Raw genomic sequence first — 12,013 nt, 5'->3', positions numbered from 1 at the left:
AACTTACATTTTAAATCGGCTAAAATATGTTTATTACATGGTGTGGCGTTGTTTTTGTAACCTATTCAACGATTAAATTAAATATTTGTTATTTAGATTCATAATATAGTTTGCAAACATATATATTCAAAATAAGAATAGAATAACTCATTTTATGTACAATTATTATTTGTAATATTTTAATCAGAATAAAATAAAATACTCCTTAAGTCATGACGACAATTTTTTAATTTGTCTTCAAGAATCACACCGCATTTTTTTTTAACTTTTTTGCAAAATTTGGAGATTTTATTGCGAAAAATATTCCTCATGTGCAGTATCAATGATATTCTGAAAAAATCAAACATGTGCTGAAGTACCTTACATCATTAGTAAATATGCGGTTTTCAAGTGGTCTTTAAAAACAAATCATTAACACATAAGAATTAAAAAGGTTTTTTCAAATATACCAAAAATGTTGGTTTTGTAACATATGTGGTTTTTGCATATCACGATTCAATATTACTTATCAAATCAAAAAAAAAAGTAGCATTTTCAGAAAGTAAATTGCTTTACCAAGAAAAAGGGCATCATGGATAGCTCCAGTTTTCCTAATTTTATAAACAGAGGGTGAGAGATAAGTCACAACTAATTCAGCCAGCTCACTTTTGTCTTCACGTTATCTTCTCCTGAAAATTAGGATGTTCAAGTAGGCTCTTAAATTTTTGAAATAATAAGTTTTCTGGTCCTGTAGTCAACTAATTTGTTGTATGTTTCCAAAAATGCACCACTCTTAATTTTGTTATGTGATGCCTGCATGCAAATTTTAAAAGATATTTATTTAAATAGTTAGATATCTTTATGATTGAATTATTTTTGATCCCGGTATTGCTTGCAGTTGTACCAAAACAAAGACCTCCTACTTTTGATTCAAGTTTATATTCTTTAGTATGTTCAAAATACTTGAATACTGATCCTCACCAGAAGAGGAAGTTAAAGGAGGAACACCTAGTTGCGTCTCACCCTAAATGTTCAGAAGAACTGCCAGCCTGTCAACCTTGAACTTTTTTGCTGCATTAATTTCATAAAGAGTTTTTCCATCAAAATGTATAACATATGGATAAGGAAAAGCTTCTATTGCATTTTTTACATCCTCTTTTTGTAAGGTTGGCATATTTTCATTTGCTAATTTTATTTTTCTAAAGGCTGTTGATTTACTGCATTGTATATCTGTAAGTTCAACACCAGCTTCAATTAAAATGGCACTTGTCACTTTTTGCAAAATATTTGGCGAAACATCACTTAACTTAGCCATTAGGACAACGTTCCCGGCATACACATCTATTGGAATTTCTGCAGTTACTGTACTGTTGGATTGAGATGGTTCTTTATGAATATAGTTACTAGGCTTAAAATCAAAATCATAAGATGAATCAGAACTCAAATCAAAATTGAGTTCAATTTCATAATAAGATTTTGCTGATCGCACATCCTTCGTTCTATTTTTCTTTCTAATACTCTCTGCTGTCTACAAGCATAAAATAATATAAATTATAACGAAATGTTTTATAAGAAAAATACCACTTAATACTTTTAATTGTTAAGTTTTACTTTTCTACTAAATTTCTTATCCACTGCCCTTAGAATAAACTTTCTTCCTCCTTCCTGATCTTCCAAAAACATCAAGTCTTCATACTTATCCTTGTCAGACCTTTTTTTGTTGGTCCTAATAATGCTCTTCAAATATGGCTTTTTTTAAGTAATTCTTGAAGTTTTTCTAATTTGTTAAATCTTTAGAAGAGCCTCTTTTTTCTTTTTAATTAAAATACTGCTTGTCGAGATTTTTGAATAGTCGAGTGTCACTAACAACTTCAAACCCTGCTTTTATCCAGGGCTTCTTAACCTTAGCTAAAACACAGTTACAATCCAAATTTTCACAACTTTCAAAATTTTTATGAAGCAAGCACATAACCAAACTGATTTTTTTGGTAGTTTTAGGCAGTATAGATTGCAGGTATGCTAGATGTTGTAGAATATCTATGCCTGCTGGAAGTTGAATATCTAAATGCATGTTTGTTTTTGTTCATTATATTTTAATGAGATAATTTAGATCACTCTCTATCTTAAATATATAATATACATTAAATTGCTCAAGTTTCTTACAAATTAGAAACTACCTGTAACTTATGGTTTAGCTTTAATAACTTTAATAATAAAAAATTTCTTTTTTTATTAGATCTTAACTTTAATTTGCTTTCAAACTTGCACATTTTATTTCCTTTATACATATTTATCGCATGTTTAGTATTTATTCTTATCATTAATCTAAATAACCAAGAATATATTTGTAAATATTGTAAAAGCCTGAAAAATACTTAATAATTTATTAAGTATTTGCTATGTTTTATATAGTTTTATTTCACTTGTTAAAGGATATATTACAACACATTATATCTTAATTTGTGTTTCATATTGCTACTTACAAAATTACAAATATTGTAGTTATAAGTTAAGAACATATTCTTTTGTTTGGTAATGGTATTAAACATACATAAAATGAGTAATTCAATTCTTATTTTGAATATATACATTTGCAAACTATATTATGAATCTAAATAACAAATATTTAATTTTATTGTTGAATAGGTTATAAAAACAATGCCGCATCACATATTAAACGTTTTTTAGCCGATTTAAAATGTAAGTTATACTGTTTTTTGAGAAGAAAGAAAAAAGCCATACTTTTTTAATCAAAAATACAGATATTTATCTAAATCCTGAAAAAAAAATTTATTTTAAATATTTATGCTAGCCTTGCCCTCAAGACACTTAAAGTAATCTGTTTTTGGGTCCCTTTTTTTCCAAACATGTGCTTTGAGGGCAAGGAAATAGTGGTTCAATGGTGCTGAAATTTTTTGTAAGTTTAAACATATTTGTTTCAAATCTAGGTGGTTTGATTGTTCAAATTTTAAAATTTTTTTTTTCTGAACACCCCAAATACATATATATACATGTATATATATATATATATATGTATATATGTATATATGTATATATGTATATATATATATATATATATATCTATATATATATATATATATATTTTTTTTTTTTTGTTGTTGTTATTTCACCTCCCCAAGGCCCAGAAGGCCACTACAGTTAAGGAGGCTACTTAATTGTGGTTATAACCCTCTCTCAACTCTATAACTCCGAAACACGAACCTTGACGAACAAGGCCGCTGCGCGGAGAAACAAGTTGAGCGCGGTACTACCAGGGACGTGGTGGGGATCGAACTCGGAACCTCTCGCTTATAAAGCGAGCGCTCTACCACTACACCACTACCGCATATATATATATATATATATATATATATATATATATATATATATATATATATATATATATATATATATATATATATATATATATATATATATATATATATATATATATATATATATATATATATATATATATATATATATATATATATATATATATATATATATATATATATATATATATATATATATATATATGTATGTATATGTATATGTATACGTTTATGTATATGTATGTATATATATATATATATATTTATATATATATATATATATATATATGTATGTATATGTATATGTATATATATATATATACACATATATTTAGGGTGGTTTTCACATTTTCACAGACTGTAAGTATAGATAGGTACTGGGAAAAACATTAAAAATAAGTTAGTTGAATTGTTTCTAATATGTACCAAAATAGGAATTGCAATGATTGTGACACATCTTTTAGATACAAAAATATTTGAATTTCAACAATATAAAAACACGACTCACAAGTTTCCTGGGAGTCAAAAAATGTTTGGTTTTAGGGATTTCTAAGCCATTATTAACAGTATCTCATTATATTATTATTTAAAAAATTCAATATGCATTTCAAAAATGATAAAAGTGGATTTAAGTTTTCATTAATTATTTGGTGAACAAAAGAAAAATGCATATAAAGGAAGCATTTGAATTAATATGGAAACAATTACCACTTTAATTGCAGTACCTACCAGTAAAAACTTTGTTTTAAAAAATTTATAAGTATAAATGCTGTTCCATTAGGATGGGGCTTCAGACAAAAGAAAGCCTTATATACCATAGAGTACTTTTTTTAGTATATCACAAATAATTTCTGTTAATAGAAGAAATCTCATTTTCAAATCAATTTTAAATTCCCATTATACATTTTTCTTGATGTTTCACACTTTGCCATTGAACTAAGGATGTTTTGTTCTAAGAAACAACTGTGCTGCTTTTTTCCTAAATGCAACGCTTATCTATCATCCATTTGGTGTGGCTGCTTTAAAACCAATAAAAACAAAACAAAAATCTATTTTCCAACACTGGTGCATTAATCATAAAAAAAAATTAACAGAAGAAATGTACTAGAGACATTAAGTTTATTTATAATCCATCTTTGGCAAATATTATCAAAAGGTTTAAACAATACAGCAATTTGTCTATTTAACACTAACAGTGTTGAACATACAAAAATTTTTCAACAATCTCCTGTAGACTGCAATAAACTTTAAATTCTGTTATATATGATAGGACAGAGTGTCTTATCATTTATAACAGAACCCTTAAAATGTGATTTTATCAGCTACTATAGTACTTTCAGTACTTAGCTATTTCTATACTGTATATTAATTTGTATATTAATCCAAGTTTAGAACAATGCAAAAAAACTATAAACAATGTGGTAATGGCTTTTTGTAATATTGCAGCATAACAGGAACTTTAAATAGCGCTGAAAAACCAACTTAAAAATAGTAACAGAAATCAAATCAAAAGTGTTTTAATAAGGCCAAATCAACCAAATATTCAAATGCAATCAAAAACATTCACCAACAGTGTGATATCTAAAAAGTGGCATCAAATTTATAAAGCAAGAATGAAAGTGAAAAAAAAAGTCAAAATAAAGAAAAAATAATTAAGTAGCAATTGGCTCAAGTGAAGTTGTTGAACATTTTTCTGAATTTTTAATTGGTGTAGGATGTGATTTGAATAATATACTTCATGAGTGGATCATTTTAAAAACATACATGTTTCCCATCATAAGTAACAATCAAAATGAGTATTATTTGAAAATTTGGGAAAGTGTTTTTCCAAATCAAATTTGGTCAAAAAACGCCGAAATATTCTTGATATTTTTGAACTATTTTTAATTTGTCCTTTTACAAATGCGAAAGTAGAACAAATGTTTTCATGTATGAATCGCGTAAAAAATGACTGGAGAAGTTGTCTTAGACGAGATCTCTTAGAATCTCTACTTCATATAAGTGAAGAAGGTCCTGAAATTGACAAATTTGAACCTGATACTGCTATGGACGAATGGTATAACGATAAAGTTAGACGATTGTCAGCAAATTTTCATCGTTATCCGGAAAAAAGAAAAAGAAAGTCAGGAAAAACAGACATTGATCTAGCGACAGTTACAATATCGGATTTAGAAGAAAGTGAAAGCGAGGAAGAAAATTGTGACAACTTATAATTTTATTTTAGCACATTGTAACCCCTTAAAATTAAAATATTAAATAATAACTTGTAATGGCGTATGATTTTTTGCTTCGTAAAAATAATTTTTTGTTAGTAAAAACCCTAAAAACTTCTAAGCATTAAACTAGTGAAATGATTACAAAACGATCAAAATATTTACGATTACGATCTAATACTTTTTCTATTAGCAATCAAAAAAAGTATTAGATCGTAAAAGATTCTATTATTTAGACACATTTTTTTCTTTCGCTTTATTTTATTGAATGAAAAAAGTGAACGCTAACTTTTATTAAAAAATACATTGAATGAAAAAGCAATAGATAGAAATATCATAGGAATTTGATAAGGTTACTTAGATAAAAAAACTTACTTAATAAGAATTTAATTATCATTCTTGTTTGTGATTGTGCGGGTTTTCGTGAAAATGTTAAGATTTAACATTTTCTCACGATAATGTTTTCGTCATTTTTAATAATTTTTTATAACTGTTTCAAATTTATAGATTGTTTTGTTAGAGTTTTAAATAATTTTTTTTACTGTTAAAATTTATAGAAAATTAAATATTCTAGTTGTTTTAAACAGTTTAAAATATGTAAATAAAATAGAAAATGAAATAATTAACAGAAGATTATATCAAGTTTACTGATTTTACAAAAATACAGCCGTTAGATATAATGCAATATAATAATAGTAATAATGTAAATTATAACTAAAGCTACTTTACAACCGCTGAACGTAAATGTTATGACATCTTATGCAAAAATGAGACTTATTATATATGTTATTATAAATAAGTTAAATTAAATAATGCCCCCTCCCCTACGGCGGGAGTGGAGGAGGGGTTATGAGCAACAAAAAAATTGCGATTAGATTTTTTTACGTTAATTCGAGCCCTGTATATATATATATAAATACATGCCCGTAGAAACAAAAATTATATTAAGGAAGGAGGGGGAAAGGATGGGGGATAATACTGGGTAGGTTAAATAGTAGCAGGTCAAAAATTGTTGTCAAAGGAACTTATGCCAAAAATACGGATAACAAATTAGGATAAACAATTTTTTTTTCTTTTATTGTAATTTGTAATCATTAGCTTTTTTTCTAAAAACTTCAAAATTATTTATTTGAAAATTATTAGGGCGCAAATGCCCCTGCTGAAACTCCCCCCCCCCCTCCCCATTGCTATGGGCCTGATATATATTTATATATATACATTTCTTAAAACTTTTCTTAAAACTTAAAACTAAAACTCTTAAAACTTAAAACTTAAATACCTTTCTTAAAACTTTGAAATAATGTTCATTTATATATATATATATATATATATATATATATATATATATATATATATATATATATATATATATATATATATATATACATATATATATATATATATATATATATATATATATATATATATATATATATATATATATATATATATATATATATATATATATATATATATATATAAATGAACATTATTTCAAAGTTTTAAGAAAGGCCTTTATATAAATAAACAATACCTTTTCTTGCTTCATTCGCAAATCATGCTCCTTTAACAAAAGACTTGTTTCCTTTAAAAGCTGATTACGGAGACCATTAATAATGTCTTCATTTTCTCTTTTACTTATAGAAAGTGCCTATAATAAAACAAAGAAAAATCCATATATATGTATGTATATATATATATATATATATATATATATATATATATATATATATATATATATATAATATATATATATAAGATGTATATACTGATGCAGAGCGTCAGTATATACATCTTATAGCCGGCTGTCAAGAAGGAATGCAACTTCCACTTAGGTTTTGGCCACAAACTTTACTTTCATTATTCTCTATTTTTTTATATCTTTTTCTGAAAAAAAACAAGATAGAAAAAAATAGTAGCAACTTGTTATTTAAATCCGCCATCTAAATTTTTATCTTAATATATCTATAGCAGATATTATAGCAGATACAATGTTGCTAAAAGTTAATACCAATAACATTTTTATCAATGAGCGTTAACCAGACAGAGCGCAGTCAAAAGTAAATGCAACTTTAGAAAATGGAGATTCAGAAGGAAAGACACCTATTTTGCATTGATTTAGATGGAAAGATAAAAACTAAAAAATTTAGTCAAAACAAACGTTTCTGAAGGAAAAAAATTTGCTCTTACTTTTCCACATTAAAATTAAAAATTGTAGAGGATCTACACATAAAACAATACCTGTTGTCTGTGCTACTGGGGATGTTCTTGCTTAACAGATACTTAGTGTACTTTTTTAATGTGAATGCCTATAGAGAATCCATGCTTTTTTTTATAGATAATACCCCACAAACACTTGTTGGAAGAGCATTTTAGTGATTAATCTAGAAAAGATGGTGGGAATGAAACTTCACAGAACTTTATTGAAATTGCCTTCCACTAAAGAAACTTTTTGTTTTTTAATTGGATGGAAAAACAGCTCCACCACAAAACATTGAAACACTTAGGGTAAGATGCTTTGAAGAATTTTATAGTAAACCTCAATAAGAGTATAAGACAGCTCAAACTTTAATTATTAAAAGCTATACTTAATATACAATATAAAAAATGTTTGTCATAATCCAAGGCTTTTGAAAGTTTTGAACCAAGTAAAGTAAAGTGTGTACACTTAATTGCTTTGTATTTTGTTTACAATGTGTTGTGGTTTCAAAAAATTATGTTAGTCTTTGGATTTAACTTAAAATTAGTTTTAAAAATGACAAAAGAAGAAGACGTAAGAGAAAAAATTATGCACAAATAATTACAAAATCCTAATAGTAGCTACAATTCAATAGCAAAATCGTTGCAAATACATCCATACACCGTTAGTCTTGTTATTCAAGGTTTTTTTCAAAAAAATCGATCAAACGCAAATCTGGTGGTAGAAGAAAGGAAGAATTTCAAGATATAAAACTAGTTAGAAAACTGTTTAACAGTTTTAAGAATAACCCAAGCCTTTCACTAAGGGAGCGCACAAAAATATATGGATTTTCTCATAGTTTTGTTGCAAAAGTTAGAAACAAACATGGTTTTCAAGTGCCCAACCGTTCTGAAACTCAACAAAAAAGTGCAAGAACCCACAGCAGAAAGTTGTATGACAATTTTATTTTTAAAAATTTCTGTATTATTCAAGACGATGAAACTTATATCAAGTATGATCATCAACGAATTCCTGGTACTGTTTATTATATTGCCAAATATAGAGGAAAAGCAGATAAGAAATTTAAATACACAAAACATGACAAGTTTGCTAAAAAAAGCTTTGATTTGGCAAGCTATTTGCAGTTGTGGCAAAAAATCAGCACCTTATATTTCTCAGTCCACACTTTCTGGTCAGATATATGTTAAAGAATGTTTACAAAAACGTCTTTTACCTCTCATTAAATCACACACTAACAGACCTGTGTTCTGGCCTGATTTAGCTTCAATTCATTATTGTAAACAAGCTATGGAATGGTATAAAAAGAATAATGTGAAATTTGTGCCTAAAACAGAAAATCCTCCAAACTGCCCAGAATTGAGAGTTATTGAAAAGTACTGGGCTATTATTAAAAGAAAAATGAAAAAAATAAAAAAACTTTGCAGAAACATTAAAGATATTAAAACATCATTTAAAAAAGCATCAAATAGTTTTGATTCTTATTCTGTGCGCAAGCTTATGGGTACCACTAAAGCAAAAACTCGATATTTTATTAGATTCCTACAGAAATAATTAATGTTTTTTTTTAATGTTTGATCTTTTTATATTATTGTATTAAAATTATTACTTGGTTCAAAATAAAAATTGAGGATTACTTTATTTTAGTTGTTTTTCTACTTTCACATTTATTTCGTGTACATACTTTAAATGACAAATAAGTAGCTTGTAAAAAAGGTCTCTATTATAGTGCATCTATTACACAAAATTTCTATCTTATATATGAATACGGTAATGAATAGTGCGCATAGTTACGCCTAATGTTAGTGTTGTTAATGACGGTTCTGTATTCTGTAAAATACACCATTTCTTAGTTTTTAAGCAGTTTCTAGACTTTTTTATGCGCGGTTACATTTGCCATGCGGTCTTTCGCAGGCAAGCAAGCAAGCAAATTAGAGCTGATATATTATTATTTTCGAAAAGAATTGATGTTGTTCATTGTTTAAAATAGAAAATTCAAATAATCGTTTGTTTGTTGTTGGTTGTTTTTATTTTTCTAATTTTTATAGCCTGTTTTCATTTTTTAGAAGAAGTTTATAACTAAAATTTCTGTTTAAGTAAACTGTTTCAGTTTTGTCGTTAGTCTTTTTAGAACATTTTAAGCAAGTATTGTTTTATTTTCTGGAGCAATTAAGAGGAGCTGATGGCTTTTTTAGTAAGTTCAATTCATTTTCTTATTTATAGATTAATATTATTTTTTGTAGAAAGAATAATGAGTATAAAATTTTATTTATGTGTTTAATATGAAAGTTAAATAGAATAAGATTGTTGTTTGTGTTCATGTAAGTTTATATGCATAAGTTTGCGTTTATTTTAATCTATTTTGTATTGCTCTATATCTATATGTATATTTTATATTCTTAGGAAAAATAATAAGGAATAGAAAAATAAATAAAAATACTTCTGGAATTTGTCAAAAGAATGTTGTGTTATGCTTCATTTTAAGGTATCTGTAAGGTAATTTTGTTCTTTAATGGTTTCATCTTTTTCATTACAATGTTGTAAATTGTAGTCTGCATTCCTTGTTACATTAAAAATATTAAATGCTAATAAACGTCGTTTTATAGCTGTTAAAGGTTTGCTTATATGTTTATCTTATGCTCAAAGTTAAAAAGTTTTTGATAAATATGTGTATGAGATGATATATGTAGTTTGATAAATACGTGTATGTAGTGATATATATAGTTGTTTTATAAATGTGTTTATATAAATGTGTTTTTATAATAGTATGAAATGTATTTTATCCAGGGATGCGAAGTCCCAAAAAGACTCCAGCTTTTTGTATCTACTTTTTCCAAGTCTGTAGTGTCCAGAAGCTCTAAACATGTTTATTGACTTATTATCTGCTATAATAATTTCATGAGATTTGATGACTTGAAACTTATTGTTTATAAGCCAGGAGTCATTGCCGCCATAATACCTAAGAATTCTGGGCTAACAAAATGATTGTTCCTCTAACCTAATAGTCTTAATTTTTTACCTATTAGTAGTCCATAAACTTATTTATATTTTTAGTGCTCCTGTATACCAAAAACTAGGATAAAGTAATCTTTTTGTGACTTTCAAATCCGGAGTCCTTTTTGGTACTCTGCATCCCTGATTTTATCTAATGTGTACATGATTGTTAAATGAGGTGTTTTTATATGTTATATAACATTTAAAAAAATTGTGTTTTATAGTTAGTATAACTATAACACACAATATATTTGAGATATAGATCTAGAGCAAGATTCGTCAACCTTACCAGTCAAGTGGTGTTACTGCTTTAGGTCTAAGTGTAGTCTAGCCAATATAACTATTCTGAAAATACATAACATCTTTAATTATTTTTTGTGTAATGTTGTTACCTTTGACTTATCTTTATGTTAGTGTCTGTTGTTAAAAATGATTAATATGTAGTTTCATTACTAGAACTCGCTGCTTTTGTTTCTTAATATAAATACATTAATATAATTTCTTCAAGCAGAAACATAAATTAGTGACTTTTATCTGAAATAGCACAGTGAATATTATTATTATTAGTGCGCATAGTTATACTTATTGTTCGATATTAGTTACAATTTTTTTACATTTTTTTTGTTTGAAACGTATTTGTACTCAATTGCTTAGTTATTTATAATAAATTTATTTAGATGTGTGCATTTATCGTTTTAAAGACAATTTCCTTTTTTAAAGAAACATGTATCAAGGGAATACCAAAAAATTAATAACTCATAAATAAATTACTTCACTTCATATTAATCTTATTAATTAAAGTTCATGTTATAAAAAATATAACAAGAATTTAGCTTTAATCTTTCATCAATTTAAGGCATGATGAAGTGTTATTATTTTGTGTCAGTAACTAAAAACGTATTGTGTTGAACTTAGTAATGTCTAGGAAAATGGTTCGGCCATACACTGATATGATTTATGTCAGCTGTAAATTACTCAAATAACGTTAAATAATTGGTAAATTAATTTATTTTAATTTTACAGATAGTTTAATTTTGTAATTTGAAGGAGTTTTTCTTACAAGGTATTAGTTAAGGTATCGCAACTTTAAATTGTGGAAAACAGCCACCATAAATTAACAGACCGACCGAAACCCGTATTACGGGTTGCTTTCTGCTAGTACACTATTATTAAGATATTTCTTCAAACATAAATATCTATTACACAAAATTTCTATACACTATTATTAAGATATTTCTTCAAACATAAATATCTATTACACAAAATTTCTATACACTATTATTAAGATATTTTTA

General features: G+C 26.5%; 1 protein-coding gene across 1 annotated transcript in view; it reads right to left on the bottom strand.

Annotated features, from left to right (window-relative positions):
- The window catches only part of LOC100197343 (repetitive organellar protein), an 84,836-nt gene that overhangs the window by 17,501 nt on the left and 55,322 nt on the right, over positions 1 to 12,013 (bottom strand). Inside the window, exon 10 of the mRNA XM_065820749.1 lies at positions 7,062 to 7,178. Coding sequence (XP_065676821.1) covers positions 7,062 to 7,178 — 117 coding nt within the window. The remainder of the gene's footprint in view (positions 1 to 7,061; positions 7,179 to 12,013) is intronic.

The sequence above is a fragment of the Hydra vulgaris genome, chromosome 15 (assembly GCF_038396675.1).
Source record: "Hydra vulgaris chromosome 15, alternate assembly HydraT2T_AEP".
In the NCBI taxonomy this organism is placed as follows: Eukaryota; Metazoa; Cnidaria; class Hydrozoa; order Anthoathecata; family Hydridae; genus Hydra; species Hydra vulgaris.
The sequence above is the reverse complement of the archived record's forward strand: the minus strand, read 5'-3'. Positions and strand labels throughout refer to the sequence as shown.